We start from the raw sequence: 19,537 nt of genomic DNA, 5'->3' as shown, positions 1-19,537 counted from the left end.
ATAGCTAAACATGAAAGGACAGCCATCTTTTGTGAAGGCTTTTCTGTAGAGACGTCTCTTATGGCCGGGCGAACAGCGTCTATATGTGCCGTATCTCACAATAAACCTCACTCCCTCCCACAGGATCGCTGATGTAATTATTTGAACGGAGCTATTTGTGCACCGAAGACAGGATTCACAATATGAAATATGAAAATCTGATTTTATTCGCAGATTACGTTTGCTGGGAATGTACATAATTCATGTGAGATGGAGATCTTCTCTCTGACTCCGGAGGATAAACAGGAACCTGCAGTTTGCCTGCGTGGCTCGGGCAGAGAATAAGGAAGCGGGGTATTCACGCAGCGTCTCATTCCGCGGGTCTGAATGATCTTTCTCAAAACGAATTTCATCAGAGGTGTGATGGAACGAAATGTGCCGTACTGCAGTTACAGAAGAGAAATTTCACCTGAAATATGGAGAGTAGATGTTTTTTTTGTAGTATGGGAGCCAGGTCTGTTTTTTGGCACAGCAAATACTGGCTCTGATAATACCCCATATAAGGCTTATAAAATAATACACTTCTAAATCAAAACATTTTATTAGTATATCCCAGACAAAATACATAACGCAAAAAAGCGAGTGAGTGATTTATAACAACATGCCTGATGAGGGAAGGATAGAAACCAGAAACACCCCCAGACCGTATTTTCAGAGAAAACAGGAACTACACACAGCAAATGAGAAAAGAGCATCATTTAAACACAAACATGGAAAATAAACATTTCATACACTGAGATAAATCTTACTGAAGCTTGTTTTAAAACAGCTCGAATAATGTTTAATGGACCATAAATTCATTTTTAGTCAGTCCTTGAATTAAATGTACCCTGCATTTTCTGTAAAATGTTTGTCAGACAAACACTGCCTGGACCTGCTCACTAGCACTTCAGGAGAGAACAGCACCAAGTTCCACCATCTCCCTATCACTGCACAAGCCAATCACTACCCACCCTATCATAGCCCACCATCTGTACTTCCTCATTAGCCAATCAGAACAATTCCATCATTCCCAGCCTGCCAATCACTGAACCATTCTACCATCTCAACCAGCCAGTCGCTGAACCAGACAATAACATGTAACAGTTTGGAACTCACAATAAGAGGACATAGGATGCACTCAAACACACCTTTTAAGACAATATCAGTTTCACCAAGAATACATGCAGATGGGCCTAATCTAAAATGTAAAGTGTTCTAATAATAATTTGCTATTTAGCTGACACGTTTATCCAAAGCAACTTACAGTTGATTGGACTAAGCAGGGGACAAACCTCCCTGGAGCAATGCAGGGTTAAGGGCCTTGCTCAAGGGCCCAACAGCTGTGTGAATCTTATCGTGGCTACACCGGGCCTTGAGTTCTGTAGAACGTTGCTGAAATGCTCAGAGAGCTGCAGACTTTGAGCAGGTAATGAAAGCAGCACTATTGGAACCCACTACTAGTTACTTACAGTAACTGATTATCTCAAAGCCAATATTAGACGTAAGCAGGATTCATACTGTATAATCTCACAGTGCCTTATGATTATTGCAAGTTTGCACTGTACATGTCTGGTAATTGTACTCATTCATCTTGAGAAAAAGACATCAGCATTCCCATCACTTTGACTGCATTAAATATTAATCCAATACAATGATCATTACTGGTGAAAATTTATGTAAAACCCACAGGAATATATTACAGCCGGGAGGCTAAAAAAGCTTTAAATCAAACTGAAGTAGAGGACACATTGAGATTCAAATTCAACTCCAACAGATTCAGTATGTTACCCACACAGAGAGAGATAATGTTGCTCTGAGTTTGAGAAGGCTGTAACATTTTAAAGAGCAGGCAATTTACAGTATTAAATTATCTGGAAACAGTAAAATAATACTGTTCAAACAAGTAAGGATAGTCATTAGAAAACATGTTGCAATAAATACTATAACATTGCACAATTCATGTAACATTCTCATCCCGTAAAACAGTTTTCAGCAATAGGAGAGTACAGTGGCTGACTTGTAACACACATAAATATTTAATGTCTTTCCAAAGAAAAAATTAACAGAGCAGGTGCCCTCTCAGAAATAAACCAAATCCTTTTTGTACTTCAAGGATCAAATTTCTCAAAAGTACACAGAAAGTACGGTAATATTCTCTTTGGGTACAAATGAGCATGTTTTTTTCTGGCTAGGGGTACAATTTTATGTACTTATAGGGTACCACCCCAGCGAGAAGCATTTATACCCTTTTAGGCACTTTTTGTACCTTTATTTCTGAGAGTGTACGTATTTCTGAATGTACCAACACATGCTGGAAAAGGCCTATGGAATGTGTTTCCTCTGCCCACGCCCAGACACCCCTCTGCTTTCACCCGCACACCTCCTGGCCTGTGGGCCACACCAAAACGCACGTGACACTTAGCAGTTCTGCCCCGCACTGTTGTGGCTCTAAATTAGAGACTGTTTGCTCCACTCACAGCAACCGACAGTTCATTCGGGGACTCGGGAAGTTTGGTACCACAGTTTTGGAATTCCAAGCGCACTCTTCCTCAGAGGGATGAGTAGTGCAGGGGGGTTTGGTGGGAAATGCAGTTTATTCCTGCTTCGCGCAACCAATGAACAAAGTACAAGTGAAAATAATAAAAAAACAAACTCAGTCTGAGCAAACACTGAAAGAGAGGTGCTGTGGTAGCTTGAGAGAAAGAGAGAGAAAGACAGAGATATTGAAAGCGAGAAAGAATGAAAGAGAGAGAGGGCGGCGGGGGAGGGGGGGTACAGCATTGTGAGCTCCCTGTCATCGCCCCCTCCAGGGAGACTATGAAGGAATGAAGCTGAAAGCTTGCAGAGAAAGTTCTAGAACGTCCCAGAGGGAGGCTGTTTTGCAGTGTGGTTCTTTATGTTTGAAATAAATAAAAAGGTAAGAGGACCCAGCACACGCGCAGGTGTGGAGTCCACAGCAGGACCATCTGAGACAGTCAGAATGGGTACCACCCACCATACCCACGTTCCAGCCCACCTGCCGCAGCGTAAGGTCCATGGGGGCAGGGCAGGGGGCTGAGCTCCCTCACTCACGTGCTCCTGGAAGTGGGCAGGTCGAACACGATGGGCGCGTTCATGGGCTGGAAGTTGACTGTGCAGGCCGAGGCGTTGACGAAGGTCGTGATGCCGTCAGTCATCATTCCGTAGCCTATCAGGAGGAGGAAGGGGAGGGTCAGGAAGTGATGGTAAATGTGAAGGCTGCCCAGCTGTGCTACTTTCGCTCCACACACTCGGACTCACTTTCTAATCTGGATAGTTCCAAGAACTACAGAAAAAAGGACCTGACTAGCCTACTAACCTGGAAAAACCACAATCAGGGGAAAAAACCCCAGTGACTGCATTTCCCCAAATGCACCTCCCCAGTGACTGCACCTCCCCATATGCAACTCCCCAGGGACTGTACCTCCTCAGAAACTGTACCTCCCCAGAGACTGCACCTCCCCAGAGACTGTAGCTCCCAAGAGATTGAACCTCCAAACCAGAAACTTCTACTCTCTATAAGAAAATACTTTTAACTTTTTTTCTGTGAACATCTGGTCCTGCCATCTCAGCCTGCTTCTCTCAATGCTTATCGGAAACACTTTCTGCACATTTCTCAAGAAAAACAGGTTCCTAAACGAAAAGTATGATCATACGAAGAAGGAAATCTGTTATGAACATTGCTGCAATTAGATATTTTACTAAACAGATGTTTCATTCATAGGCATATTTCTTTGAAATGTGTTTTTGAGTAATCAGCCAGAAATGTACCGGTGGAAAAGTATTTGAAGTGATAGTCTGACTGGTTAGGGGTGAATCGGGGGTAGAAGTGAGTCCAGAAGTGAGTGTATAAGTGAAGGTAGAAGGGAGGGTAAACGGGGGTAAAAGGGGGGGTAGTGCAGGGGCTGAAGCAGGCAGGTATGCAGGACCCACCTTCATGGATGTGTCCGAACACATGCAGCTTGGGCTGAACTCTCCTCTGCACTGTGTTGAGCAGCTCCACGCACCCCACCCTCTGCATCTTCCCAGGGACCCAGTCCAGGAACCCTGCCACAGGGAGGAGCCACACCCATAACCATGCCCACCACCCACGCATGGGCACGTCCCCAGACCCATACCTACACCCATGGGTACACCCATAACCACACCCACCACACAGGGATACGCCCCTAACCACACCCATAACCCCACCCATAACCACATCGCATCAGCATACCTCTAACCACACACATAACCCAAACACATGCACTCATACATGCCTCATACACATACACATATGCAAACCTGCACACAAGTATATGTATAGTTAACCAACTGTAGTATATGTTAAAAGATGGGTTATTAAGACTGAGAAAACATCAAAAACATTAAATAGGTTAGGGTACACACTTGATATGGGAGCATTCATAACATAGTCCTGGTGACTGTAACCTTGAGTAGGATTCCTGTGTCAGAACACCCCAGTCTTGTTAAATACCGGAGGTACTTGTGTGCCCCAGGTGGAGTTGGGGTGGGCGGGGGTGTAGGTCCTTTGGAGAGTGAGAGTATAGGAACAGTGGGGGCATCATGCAGGACTTACCCAGTGGGGGGCAGTGTGTGATGAGGATATCGGTGTCATCGGGAATCTGGTTCCACTTGTCCAGTAGGGCCTGACCTCGAGGGAGGTTAAAACCCCAGCCGTAATACCAAGGCTGCCTGAGAGAGAGAGAGAGAGAGAGAGAGAGAGAGAGAGGGAGGGAGGGAGAGAGGAGGGGGGAGAGAGAGAGAGGGAGAGGGAGGGAGAAAGAGAGAGCAAGAGAGGGAGAGAGAGAGACAAAAAAGTTAAAATAAAGATGTTTCCCAGGACATTTCTGAACTGCACAAGGTTTATTTATATGCTAATATTAGATATTTGAATAAAGGGCTTTATGGGTGGGTGCCCTGGAATCACCCTTCTCAGCTCTAAATTAGTCACCATTAGTTAATCAGAAGTTAATCAATTCCAACACAGGGCTGGAACTCACAGAGCAAACAGCACTACCAGACAGACAGCCAGACAGACAGATAGCGACATTGGCTCAGGTGGTAAGAACAGTCGTCTGGCAGTTGAAGGGTTGCCAGTTCGATCCTACCCTGGATGTGTCGAAGTGTCCCTAAGCAAGACATCTAACCCCCAAATGCTTCTGATGAGCTGGTTGGTGCCTTGCATGGCAGCCAATCGCTGTTGTTGTGCGAGTGTGTGTGTGGATTTGTGAATGAGAAGCATAATTGTACAGTGCTTTGGATAAAGTGCTATATAAATTCAGGCGTTTACCATTTTACCTTTTTATATTGCTTTTCTCACACTGAAAGTGCTTTTCAGTGATGAGGGGAAAACTCGCCTCAACTACCACCAATGTGTAACACCCACCCGGGTGATGCAACGGCAGCCATTTTGTGCCAGAATGCTCACCCCACACCACACTGCGGAACAAACAGTCACCAGGCACAGGCCAGAGCGGCCTCCGCTCGGATAAGATAGTTTAAACAGGCTGCTTTAGAAACAGGAAGGGGAAGGGACGCTTGTGTCCGTCACTCTGACTGTGGAGGCAACAAGCTTGACTGACGGTGTAGGAATGAACATGTCACTAACAATCTCAGGCAGTATCCATCTTCCACGCCCACGCTGGGTTTCCCACGTCCCCGCTACGCTGTTGGTGGCGAGCTCTCGCTGGCTTTTTGTTTTAATTTGCCAAGCGCACTCGGTCGGAACGCGGAGCTCCGCAGCATTTTCGCTTTTCGCCGTTCCGTACCATTTCAGACGCCTCCATCACTTACTTCCTGCTTCTGTCCGCCCGCCTGTCTGTCTCTGTCGCCATGGACACTGGACTATGTGGGAAACTAAATTATGGGAGACAGTGGGAGCCTTTTGTGGGACGAAAACAAGCAAATAAAATGTTGTTCTGAATATTTATTGAATATTATTGATGTCTAAAGTATCCAATGCTGATGTCACACATCTGACAGTGGAACCGGACTCTGACTCACCTACAGTACAGGCCAGAGACAGGCCCGCTCACCTGGAGAGCCTTAGAGCAGAAATGCTTCTCAGTTTCTTTAAACTAAAAACACCCTTCTCCTCAGTTTAATCCTACCAACAAGGGTCACGCGCGGTGCTGGATTATCAGTATCTATGAGGGGAGTTCACCTCCCTGTCCTTGTTTAATAGAACTCTACATGATCCTGTTTAATATTATGATTTGTTGGTTACTGTGGGGTACTGAATATATTCCCCAGTACCTAGGCCTGGATATTTCACATTTTCACCATCCAAAAAACCCCCCCAAAAATTCTACTAGAATATGCGTTACTGGTGGACTTACAATAAGCAGAAAAAGCACAAACAGGCAGAGTGAGAATTACTGAAGATAAGAGGGATTTAGATGAATGAGCGACATGTGTGTGTTTGCATGCGAGAGAGAGAGGGACAGAGAGAAAGAGGCCCCGTTAGAAAACCACAGTACTCTAAAGTCAAACTCAAAGTTTGATTGTCCAAGTTGTTCAAAGCTAAGAGAGCACCTCTATTATGCCATCTATTAAAATATACCAACACACTGGAGCACCTCAATTCCTAATCAAATCCTTCCTGTTACAAATAATTGTCAATTACCATAAAGGATGAGGCCGTTTGCGTGGGGGATGAAGGGGTGTTTTCATGTTTCTGCTGAGGCCGGTTTTTGGCAGGTTTTCACCTCTAATTGGTGGCTGACGTGCTCTGTGCTTTTTTTGTGCTGTTGACGGGGCTGTTCTGGGAGAAGCAGAGGAGAGGGTCTCACACAGCCATTAGTGTCTGTGTACTGTTTGTCCTGCAAAAATATATTATGGGAGTCGCATCTCCTAAACTGTGTCTAATTCTGCCTATGAAGCAACCGAACACTTACTCCCTCCCCCTCCCTTCCTGGGAATGACGGTTGCCTTGGCAACTGTGCAAATCTTCTCATTCTCAAACAGATGTCCCATATAGTAGGAAATTAGAATGTGGAAAAAAACAGGAGATGCAAATAATTTAAGTTCTCTGAATAAAAAAATAAAAAAATCCAAAACAAGCATGTTATGCTTCACTACGCAAAGCCCTACTTGTTTTAACTTGTGGAACTCCAGGAGATTTCAGGTAGCTTTCATGTGTTTATGGACCGTAAAAGGTGAATTAGGTGATGCACCTAAATTAGGTTTAAGTACATTAGGTTACAATTAGGTTATAGCAAGCAGATCCCCTACAGTGGGAACAGGAGGAGGAAGAGGAGGAGGATGAAGAAGGCTGGCATCACTGAAGCAGTCTCAGCTGGCCAGACTGTACAGGTGTTAGAGCTCAGTCCTGACTGGGGCAAAGGCACAGAATAACTACAATTCCCAGAATGCAGCAGTGACCCCAGGGAGCATAGATGCCCACAGTGCGCTAGGTAAATTGCAGTACAATAATGTTATTATTCATGGTCATAAAGGAATGTACACCTGTCACTGTCTATGTTTCATTTCTTTAAAACTGCTGTCCCTCCTCTCCTGGCAGAACATCAACAGTGAGAGCTGGAGTGAAGCAGGCAGGCATCGTTTACTTCATTTTGGGAGCTGCAAGGTGTAGCGCAAAGTGAGAGATGAATTCCTTTTGATGATGCATTTTAATTAGGCTGCCACAGAAGAGGTGCAAATCCTCAATAATTAAAAAAAATATAATTAAGAAGTCTTTTAAATCCCCCTCATTAATGACTCCACGTGGAGACAGAGTGCCGCATTTTTCCCTGTTTGAATTTTTAAAAGCTGCCCCTGCCCCCTTCTCTGCCTCATCTTTAAGACAAAGAAATCTGTGACAGTTCTTTAGCACATCTATTTGTCTTAAGGAAGGTTCATTATCAAACTTTTGACAACTTTACACCATGAATTAGGTTCAGTTCATTAAAATCAGGTTAAGTCCAGCTGCTGACCCACAAGTTCAGTAAAGACTGGAATATGAACACACAGCAGAAGCAGAGAGTAACAATAGAGAGAGGGACAACCTAGAGGCTAAATTGCTCAGTGCTTAAATCTGCTTATGCAGACCTCTGCAATGTTCTTACAATGGGTCCCTATGGGAAAGTTTCTTACAATGAGCTGTTGATCCATACTTCTTGAGTCCTTATTGGGTTTGCACGAGTTATTGGATAGCCTAGATTGTTAGGTACGGTTAACTCTGAGAAAAAAAGCAATTTATCTTGCAGTTGTTCACCATCGCACTTACGCAGTGTCTTGAAATGGAATACTGTCTCTAGCTACTTTCTCTAGCTCAGAGAGGAACAGTAGACTTACGTAACTGCACATGCTCTTGACATCTCATGGCCTCTCCTTTAACATCTTTGGCAGAAGTATGCAGTTGTCCTGGAACTAAGGTTCTAACTCAGGTTACAGGTTCAAATCTGTCGGGATCCAAAAATATGGTGCAGTGGCTAGCACTGTCACCTCAGAGCAAGAAGGTGCTGGGTTTGAATCCCAGCCAGGGTCTTTCTGTGTTCCCAACCTTCCTGTGGGGGTTTCCTCTGGGTACTCTGGTTTCCTCCCGCAATCCAAAGACATGCAGGCTAGGCTACTAGCTGAAAGATCATCAAAGTCAACCTACTCTGGGTAAACAAAGGTGAATGAAAAAATAAGGCATAGGATAATGATATTAATGTAGATACAAGCTCCTACAACAGTGTGCTCATGCTGTATACAACTCATTGCTAATTCCACTGCTTCCTGGGTGTGAATGGGCTGTGTTCTGTACTGTCGTGTTTTCAATGGGAAAAGCCCCTTCTTCATACCCCCACACAATCCCTCTTTCAGGAAACTGCAGAAAGCTCCCTTCTGCCTTCAGAGAGCTCCTGGATGGGGGGGGGGGGGGGGGTTGAGGATAGGAGAGAGGTGGATTGAGGGGGAGGGAGAGAGGAATGGAGAGAGCAGGAAATAGAGAGGGATACAGGATAGAGAGGGGGAGAGAGAGTGGGATCGGGAGAAAGGGAGTGGGAGGGGGAGAGAGGGGACAGAGAGACAGGAGGTAGAGAAGGCTTTACAGAGAGAGAAAAAGAGAGACAGATAGAGATATATAGAGAGAGAGAAAGAGAGAGAGAGAGAGAGAGAGAGAGAGACAGTGACAGTGAGAGAGAGAGTGAGATGTTCTCCAGACCTGTTCGCCCTGAGGCAGAGAGGGCGGAAGCCCATAAATCCAGCTCATTTGCAAAAAGAAATCACCATGGAGACCAGATTTTAACAGCTCCATCCTGCTGTTCCTGAGACTGACAGGGGACAAGCCCCAAGCCATAGAGCCGAGTGACAGACAGACAGACAGACAGACAGAGGCAGACAGACAGACAGACGACAGAGGCAGACAGGCAGACATGCACACAGTCAGACAGACACTGGCAGGCAAACAGAGACAGACAGTTGGAGTTCCCTCAGTTGGAGCCTCTTCAGGCAGTAAGGCTGTTAGTTCCGCACACACATAACAAATGTTTTATCAGGTGTGAATAATGAACCCGTCGAACAAGCTGCTCCAGCAGCCTTACTGCGGTGACTTTACTACAGATAAATCCTGACAAACCAAGCCCCCTCTCTGCGCTGACATGCTCCACACAGCCAGGGACCATTATTAGGGGAATATTTTAGACTACAGAAAGCCAGAGAGCCATCAATCCCCTAAAGTGAACCTTGAGCCTACTGTATTTTACAATCCCTCCTGTTGCATTGCTCCAGGAGGGATCATCCCCTGCTTAGTCTAATCAAATGCAAGTCGCTTTGGAAAAAAGCGTCAGATAAATAACAAATTATTATTTCATAATTATTATTACCCAGGTCAGACCCGGGTCAGAATGCTCCCCGCTCAGCCCAGACTCACCAGGGTGTGCCGTAGATGCGCAGGCCCCTGACCGTGACCTGGGAGTCCTGCAGGTAGATGCAGTTGGTGAGCAGGGAGCGCACGTTCTCATAGCTCTCCCGCTTCAGCTTGGTGGCTGAGGGGAAGTAGTAGAAGTCCTGCTTCACCAGGTCGGCCATGAACTCCTGGTCAAAGGTCAGCTCGTGGTTCCCGGCGATCACAATCTTTATCTCGTAGGGCAAGGTGCCTGGACAGGAAGGGGCGGAGACACAGGTAGCAGGTGAGTGCGTGTGACAGGAAGGGGCGGAGACACAGGTAGCAGGTGAGTGCGTGTGACAGGAAGGGGCGGAGACACAGGTAACAGGTGAGTGCGTGTGACAGGAAAGGGCAGAGACACAGGTAACAGGTGGGTGCGTGTGACAGGAAGGGGCGGAGACACAGGTAACAGGTGAGTGCGTGTGACAGGAAGGGGTGGAGACACAGGTAACAGGTGAGTGCGTGTGACAGGAAGAGGCGGAGACACAGGTAACAGGTGGACATGTGTGTCTCCTGTCAAGGTGGACATACAGATGCGGCAGAGGAAAGGGACATATAGGTTCATATCCAGGGCACCTCAGTTGGGGCTTAGAGCCCAGCTAAGATCTAGGGCTTCTTATAAAAGATCACATCAGTACATACAGCACACTTTCCCTTTAAGTACAAGTACGGGTTGTGTTACAATACAGTAATTAATTTCAAAGCATTTTCCCCCAATAATGAAACCATACACATCTCTAATAGAATTTACCACACCAAATATTTTTCAGAGAGCTTCTCTCAAATTATTTTGTTTCAGTTTTACTACAGGGATAAGATCAAAGCCGTGGGCCTCTAGGGATGAGTACAGCAAAATCTGCTCGTTTTTCATGAAATTAAAGCGAAAACGTTCCGTCCCACCTCCCCTGGCAAAACGTCGCATGAGAAGGTTGTCATTTTGAAAAATGAATTCCATTTGAAATGGAAGTGACAAATATTTTGAAGTCAGCAAGGACCGTGAAGTGTGCGCATGTCAAATTTTTACCAATCACGCCTGTTCAGCAACGCGTCTGTTCAGCAACACGCGCAGTAATGTGACAAGAACAGCCCAGTCACTTTGGGGAGTTTTGACAATTATTCTGGAAAAGCAGAGGGAGAAGTTGCTGAAAAAAGCAGTAATTAAATGCTGTGAGAGTTGGCACTGCTGAGCTGGACAGAACAGAGATGTCACACTGCGTTCAGAACCTGCCGTGAAAGCAAACCGCCAACCTGGCATCAATGTGGTGGTAAACATTGAGCAAGGACAGAAACATGTAAAACCGGAACAGACCAGATCCACCAATTTCAACTTTAATAACTTAGCCAACTGTAAAATCCAGCTATGCCAGCTTGACCAGCTTGAAATTTGAGTTGGTCAAGCTGGTCATAAGCTGGTCAATGAGCTAGCGCTGGTAGCTTGTCTGAGCAGTTTCAAAACATAGCTTGAGCTGGTCAAACCATTTCAAGCTGGGAGCTAGTCTGAACTGATCAACCAGCTAAACCATGTTGAGCTGGGAGCTGGTCTGAACTGGTCAACCTGCTAAACCATGTTGAGCTGGGAGCTGGTCTGAACTGGTCAACCTGCTAAACCATGTTGAGCTGGGACCTGGGCTGAACTGGTCAACCAACTACAAGCTGTTTCAAAACACAATTGTTTCAGCAGGGCAGTTAGCCCTGTTGGCTCCCTTACCACTGCTGGATCTGCTAGCATTATTCCTGGCTTTAGTGCTGTTAGTGGTATTAGCATTGCTTCCAATCCAGCAGAGAAACCTTCTCAGAAATACAGGCACTAAGGCCTAACCACCATTCATTCACATACGCACATGGTGCAAGAGTCATCATTCCTAAATGCTAAAAAAAACATTCCCAGCATGCAATGCATATCAAAATGAAGGGCTGAGGAAAGAGGGGAGGGGCCTTGTCTGGTTGAATCTCAACAGGGAACTGTCACAGGTCCTTTTGTTTGCCTCTCCTGAAACAGTAACGACAATGCACACAAATGCACAGCGCAAAACACCCAAAAGCACAGAGCACGGAGAGTCTTCAGGAGAGAAGCCCTCCCGAAGTTATCTATTAGCTTTACAGAAATTAGATGCAGTATGTCAAAGGAATGAATACATTAGTAATATCCATCGACAAAACACCAGAATGTACATGTATTTCACACGCACATACAGACACACGCATTCACACATGCAGTAATTCGCGCCGTACACAGATGTCTTCAGTCACACCAACCTCACTCTCTACACGTCTCTCTGCCTCTCTTTCTCCCTCTCCCTCTCCCTCTCTGATGGAGCAGCTGCTCTTCCCTCTCCCACACCTCTCAGATAAAAAGCGGCGAGTAGAATTGTCCCTCTAATTAAAACAGAGGGGGGATGTGTGAGGGAGAGCAGCATCGAATCAGGGCCCCTCTTCACACCCATACTGAGAGGGACTCCATTTTAAAACACATCAAACGCAAAACTCTGTGCGTAAACGCCGCTTTTGGTCTCTCTTCCTGTCGGGAGCGTTTCACGCTGCGATGCAATATCATTATTTTCAAACCCCAGAGAGACACGAGATAAACCACTCGCGGTCAACGATCGCCGAAACATTTACCGCTGTGCGATTTTTAATTCTGCCTCTTCTTTCAGTTGGTCAATAATTTTCAACCGACATGCGGCAAGCTAATCTGCCCGTGCGGAGAGCGTTCACAAATGAGCAGCCTGTAGCCTAGTAGACCTGGAAGGTTGATGATTCAAGCCCCAGTGTAGCCACAACAGGAGAAGGCCCTTAACCCCAAGCCCCTCCTCAGTGTAATCAACTGTAAATAGCATTGGATCAAAGCATCAGATAAATTACTGTAATGTAACAATCACACTAGCCAGGAGTAGAGCAGGGTGATTCCACATATACTTTACACACACAAGATACTCAGCCCCTGCATTCCATCTATTCTCACTGCTGCTTAACTACAGGAGGTTATGGTTAGTAACAGGAGGTTTGGAGCTGTGTTTCAGTGCAGATCATTTACTGTCATAGTATTGTACATGGACATGAACTTTACCTTCGAAAAGCAGGTTTCCATTCCATTACCAGTCGGAATTGTTACATCAGCATTAGAATGTTCATACCTGAACTATTTGTAATCTTACATCTGAAGGTATCTTACATCTTAAAGGGTCAATGAATATTCAGGAGAATGTTCTGGCTTCAGCAGGAAGGAGACAGCACTGAATTTTAATGTCACAGGGCTGAGTATCTGATGGGGTAATATAATCTGTGGTGTTGCCCAGGGAGATGGTTTCAGCCCACACCTCTTCAGCCACAGAGGACCCCTCTGTTCTATTGGTCTGTGGACTGACTGCATCAGCTGTCCAGTGACCACACAGTTCAGTGACTGGACAGCATGCGTACACACATGCCAATGTGTGCATCCCAATAATCAACAGAGGGCTTTGCAGTAATTTGTAATTGTGCTTACAAACTGAAGTGAAAAAAGAGGAATAACAGTTGGCAGTCAAACTAGCAATTGTACAGTGGACTTAGGGACCTGCATTCACTCACTGAGCACTTTATTAGGTAGACCTGTACACCAACTTGTTAATGTGAATATTTAATCAGCCAATCATGTGGCAGCAACTAAATGCATAAAGGTATGCAGACATGGTCAAGAGGTTCAGCTGTTTTTCAGACCAGAATATCAGAATAGGGAAGAAATGTGATCTCTGACCATGGAATAATCATTGGTGCCAGACAGGGTGGTTTGATTATCTCAGAAACTGCTGCTCTCCCTGGATTTCCATGCACAACAGTCTCTAGAGTTTGCTGTGAATGGTGTGAAAAACAAGAAACAAGAGCAGAAATTCTGCGGGCAAAAACGCCTTGTTAATGGGAGAGGTCTGAAGGGCCAGACAGATCGAAGCCGACAGGAAGGAGACAGTAATGCAAATAACCACACATTACAACAGTGGTATGCAGAACAGCATCTCTGAACACACAACGCATCAAACCTCTTAAGTGGATAGGCGACAGCAGCAGAACCAATAGGTGAAATAAATACCTAATAAAGTGCTCACTGAGTGTATGTTCAGAAAATAAGAATTTACATCCAAGATGGTTTCAAAGCCGGTTACAGGGTGGCCTGTAGCGTAGATGGTTGTAGTGGTAGGTAAATGACTGGGACACGCAAGGTCGGTGGTTCTAAACCCGGTATAGCAACAATAAGATCTGCACCGCCGTTGGGCCCTTGAGCAAAGCCCTTAACCCTGCATTGCTCCAGGGCAGGATTGTCTCCTGCTTAGTCTAATCAACTGTATGTCGCTCAGGATAAGAGCGTCTGCCAAATGCCAATAATGAAAGCTGTTCACAGCATAGCGAAACAGTTTTGTCATTTTATTTGGAAAGGAGGCTAGAATAAGCAGGATGTGGACAATGACCATTTAGAGAACCCTTCCCCTGGCCATTCGAAAAACACCTGCAGACACCCAGGGGATAGCATATACAGTGCACCCTGCTGGTTTCCCAGAGGATAGCGCAGCTGGCTGGTTTCTCAGGGGATGGCACATGTAGAGGATAGTTTATGTAGCTGACAGACAGATGGACAGAGCTGTTCATAAAGAACCAGACTTACATTTGTTAAAAGAACGAGAACTTACCCACAAAGCACCAGTGCGCTGAACATTGGATAAAGCAAAACATCAGCAGAGGTTTTGCCCCTTTCTCAGTTACTGCTCGTAAATGGGCCTCCTCTTCTGTTACAGCACGGCTGTATTTATGATTTACTGATTTATGATTTATTTACAATTGGGACACTGATATTCTCCCCTGTGGCAGTTACTCTTGATGAGAGTGTCTGTGAAAGTCTATAAGGTAAAGTATTGTCTTGGTTATCTCCAGAGCTCTTAGCATAAAGCTTCAGTCCTGCAGTGCCACTTTTAAATCACCAGCAGCTTTCTGTTATATCTTCATCTACCGCGGATTACACAGCAGATTTCGCATCCCAGTTAACCGACTACAGACCTAACAGGCGAAAGTCACGTTCACAACTAATAAACAAAGTTTCTAAGTGATTGTGTCTAATTACCCCAGTGCAAGTAACGAATGCCATAGCTTCAGACAGAATTCACAAATACAAACATGTCACACGAGGAGCGAAGAGGACATCCACTCACAAAAACGAGGATGTCGAGTTCCGTCCCAGAAACATGTAACAGAATGGCAGACACCACAGAAGAAGAAGGCCGAGCCTGGAAGATTTCCCTAATGTCTGTCCTTACCAGTGAACAGGAAAGACATACTGCTTTAAATGTATTTATGCATCCAGTACAAATATAAAAAAATAAGACGAGATACCTATAACTTCAAAATGCACTTGAGAAGCGGAGCCTGAGACAGGCGTAAATAAGTGATGTGTTCGAAAACACCATCACTCAGAATGCTTTTTTGTTTTGCATGCTATAGTGTGTCAGGTTTTTCCTCATTAACATCTAGCAGCGAGTTCCTCTGTTGAGTAAACACAACTGAACTGCTGAAGGAAGGCATAGATATGAGAATGCTCAGGAGTACTGAGCTAGCTGGATTACTGCACTGAGTGAAAACCAGGACAGCTCTTTTTACTTCAGTCCATGTTCCAGATTTGGGACGGTTCCGGTTTCTACTCAGTGCAGTTATCCAGATAAATCAGTAATCCTGCTTTGTGATACATGCGCCAGATCTGCTGGGGGAGGGGAGCTCTCATTAAGCTTTAAAGACAAGCTGTAATCAAAATTCACTTTCTCCTCAATTTAGTCAATTCTTCATAACCACATGCCTTAAAGTACATTACACTTTTCTTGATTTTCACTCCGAAGTTGTTTTTCTTCCACTTCCTGGAAAACAAGATTTCACCAGTGGCCGTGTAAGCTGATCAAATGTCAGTCAATTTTCTGTTCCCCTCCAATCAATATCCTTTTCACACAGCAGCACGCATCCTAAATTGACGTCAGTCAAATCTTCTCCCCGACCTTCAAGAATTCCCCTGAGAGATCGGTTTTACTCATGTATGCATCATATAGGAGAAGCTTGTCTGTTTCAGCATGTCTTTAAAGCAGGGCTACCCTGGAGATCTACACTGCTGTAGGTTTTCACTTCAACCCTATTTGGAACACCTAATTCTATGAAATAGCAGCCCAGGGACATCTCTAGCTGTTGAACGAGATGTGCTTTGTTAGGGTGAAGCCACACATCCTCGGACGAGAAGCAAATTTTTGGCGATGACATCGTACTCCGTTCATCTTCAATGAGAGACCATTATTTGCGGCCGCAAGGCATGTTGGGATAGCTGGCGACGCGAGGCAAGCCAGCTAAGTGACAGGAAGGACAGGGAACATGGTGCGATAACCAATCAGATTAAAGATCCAATGTGTAAATTGACCCCAATTTCAACATTTATTTCCCCGTTAACATAGTTCTGTGAAGGAGGACCCCTTAATTATTGCAGAGTTGGGATTTCCTATATCTACGATCGATATACATTTAAGAACACAGTGTGTCATGAATACAAAACATACCCACAAGCTACTGATTGTGAGAAGCAACAGCGATGCCAGGCGACTTTGTCAGGGAACTTGTAGCTTTAGCCTTAGGGTTGGAGTGAAAACCTACTGTAAAGGATAGTAGATCTCCAAGAACAGGGTTGGGCAGCCCTGATTCTATGTGCAGTAGGGATACAGAACAGGGGACTCCCACTCCAGCCCTGGAGTGCTGCAGCCTGTGCGGTGAAATTCAGCGCCTGTGATTTAAACTCAAACTCAAACTTTATTTATTTATATAGCACCTTTCATACAGGGCAGTGCTTTACAGTAGACAGAAGGCAAAAACATACAAAAGACAGATTAATGGGATGCAAAATAGAAAATAAAATAGAAGATAATAAAAGCAACATGATGGAGGCAGCAATAAAAGAATAAAAGTGAATCAAATACATAATAAGGTAAGAATACATAGGATAAAAGGATAAAAGGATAAATAACAACGATAAGATATTTATCAGATCATAAAATATATTATAATGCATAAATAAAAATAAAGAATACATAAAATAAATATATATAACAATTAACTAAAGATAATAATTATAATTAGAACCCAAGTTTGTGGGAAAAGAGTTAAGTCATTGATTGGCTAAAGAGTCCACACTCAAGGCCTTGATTGGTGGTGACAAAACATAAACCACAGATACCTGCTGACCCTGTGGCCCTCCTGGACTGGAGTTGGACACCCCTGATATAGAGCCTTATTCTGCATGAGCCTGTACACACACACATGGTCTGTGCACACAGATCCTGCAATTGGTATTTGGCATTGGAATATGAAGGCCACAGTTTTACTCAAAAAGATATCCTAGTACAGACATCTAAAACATTTGTAAAGGTTGTACAAATTACTCAGAGATCTCCAAAACAGGTCAAAACCAGTGCTACTGAGCACTAACTTGACTCCAAGTTGCTTGGAATTACAGGATATTATCATAAATAAAAATTTAAAATTTTTTTTTAAAAAATTTAGATTAAAAAAAAAAAGATTACTCATGGTGGATCCATTTTTATGGATTTATTGAAAGGCATGTACAAAAAGAAAGAGGGTACCCATGGCAACGTTTAAAAAATGGGCGGGAGAAGGAGAGGATTGGCAGCTCTTACCCAGCCAATCGTTGAACTTCTTGACCTCGCTGGGCAGGCCGAGCTCGGTGAAGTCGCCGGCGTGGATGAAGACGTCTCCGAACGGCATGTGGATGGAGTCGGTGCGGGAGTGTGTGTCCGAGACGCAGACGAAGCGGGTGTAACCGGGCAGTTTGGGGGCGTCATGGGGCAGGGGGTCCACCCTGCAGCACAATGCAGCATGAAATTAAACAACATATCTGGACAAAAACACCTGGAAAATGTGCACAGACTTTAACAAGGCCGGTGTGTTTAGCAGTGTGTGTAGCATACTCTTGCATATGTGTACGTGTGTGGGTCTGTGTGTGTGCACATGTATGAGTGAGTGTGTTTATATGTGTATGTGTGTGTTTTCTGAGAGTGTGTGTGTGTACAGGCTCATACATGTGTATGTGAGGCGGTTGTGTGTGTTTGAGTGTGTTTTCTGAGAGTGTGTGTACAGGCTCATACATGTGTATGTGGGGTGTTTGTGTGTGTGTGTTTTTGGGGAGTGAGAGTGTACAGGCTCATAAATATGTACGTGGGGTGTTTGTTTGTGTGTGTGTGTGTGTGTGTGTGTACAGGCTCGTACGTGTGTACATGGGGTGGTTGGAAGCGGCCCTGGTTGATGTTGTAGAAGGTGAAGGCCTGTGTTGGGTTAGAGTGTGTGTGTGTGCGTGTGTGTGTGTGTGTGTACAGACTCGTACATGTGTACGTGGGGTGGTTGGAAGCGGCCCTGGTTGATGTTGTAGAAGGTGAAGGCCTGTGTTGGGTTAGAGTGTGAGTGTGTGTATGTGTGTGTGTGTGTGTACAGGCTCGTACGTGTGTACATGGGGTGGTTGGAAGCGGCCCTGGTTGATGTTGTAGAAGGTGAAGGCCTGTGTTGGGTTAGAATGTGTGTGTGTGCGTGTGTGTGTGTACAGACTCGTACATGTGTACGTGGGGCGGTTGGAAGCGGCCCTGGTTGATGTTGTAGAAGGTGAAGGCCTGTGTTGGGTTGGCGCTGTAGTCGTCCACAGTCACTCCTCCCCCCCTCTGCTGTCTCCGCATCGCCATGATCTCTGATAGGGTGAAGGCCATGGCTCCGATTGGCCGGGGCCAGGCGGGGTGGAGCAGGGCTGGGCGGGGCTGAGTGCCTTTCTCCTGATCACTGTCGTCACTGGCTCCCACTGCCCCACACACACACACACACACACACACAGGGAAAACACTGAACAGAAGCAGTAGAGGCAAGCCTAATTTGAGCACTAATCCTGAGGGCATATTACAGAGGGAAAGTTCATGTGGGCTGGTCCGCCAGAGGTCTGTCTGTTCCATGTCTTAATCATGCACTCAGATGGGGACATGGGTCACTGGTTGCTTCAGGTGTCATTCATAATTTGCAAGATACATAATTCATACCGACAAATAAGAGGCAGATTGGGTGCATAATTGTGCATATTTGTGCATATTATCTGTATCACTGGCATGTATATTTCTGCATAGCCCTAAGCATCCATCGGTCTGTCCCACAACCAAATAATAAACTTTCAAAATGATCCACTACATTCTTAAATAAGCGCAGAACTAAATGGACATTCCACATATTCCTGAAATGGCCAAAAAATTATTGTATCATCTTCTGACTAATTACAATCTTATTACACAGTGACTTATACAGCTTATATTTGAATGCAATTTCTTATCTGAACATTCTAATGCTGATGTCTTAATCACTGCTGCAGTTCAAAGCAAAAGGGTTAAGCATCTTGCTCAGTGCTCCACTTGGGATTTGAACCAGTAACCTCCCATTTAACGGCTCATATTCCAAACCATTCCTTCATCAGCTTCAGAACTCTCTCACAACCACGAAACCCCTGTCAAGCCACACGCTGCGATTCCACAATACCTTCCCACTCAGGGCTTTGACATGAGTCGAGTTGTCTTTTTAAGGCTTGTCTTTCTG

At 45.0% G+C, this 19,537-nt stretch overlaps 1 protein-coding gene across 1 annotated transcript; it reads right to left on the bottom strand.

Annotated features, from left to right (window-relative positions):
* Window positions 1–561: 561 nt before the first annotated feature.
* Window positions 562–18,746, bottom strand: LOC133135521 (metallophosphoesterase domain-containing protein 1-like). The gene is made up of 6 exons (XM_061252580.1): window positions 18,524–18,746; window positions 17,596–17,777; window positions 9,899–10,124; window positions 4,619–4,734; window positions 3,973–4,086; window positions 562–3,208 (listed from the first exon to the last, which is right to left on the bottom strand). Exons 1-6 carry the CDS (start codon window positions 18,670–18,672, stop codon window positions 3,090–3,092), a joined length of 906 nt encoding a protein of 301 aa, XP_061108564.1. The 5' UTR covers window positions 18,673–18,746; the 3' UTR covers window positions 562–3,089.
* Window positions 18,747–19,537: the final 791 nt, after the last annotated feature.

This window comes from Conger conger, chromosome 8 (genome assembly GCF_963514075.1).
Source record: "Conger conger chromosome 8, fConCon1.1, whole genome shotgun sequence".
Lineage (NCBI taxonomy): Eukaryota > Metazoa > Chordata > Actinopteri > Anguilliformes > Congridae > Conger > Conger conger.
This window is presented reverse-complemented; position numbering and strand designations above follow the sequence as displayed.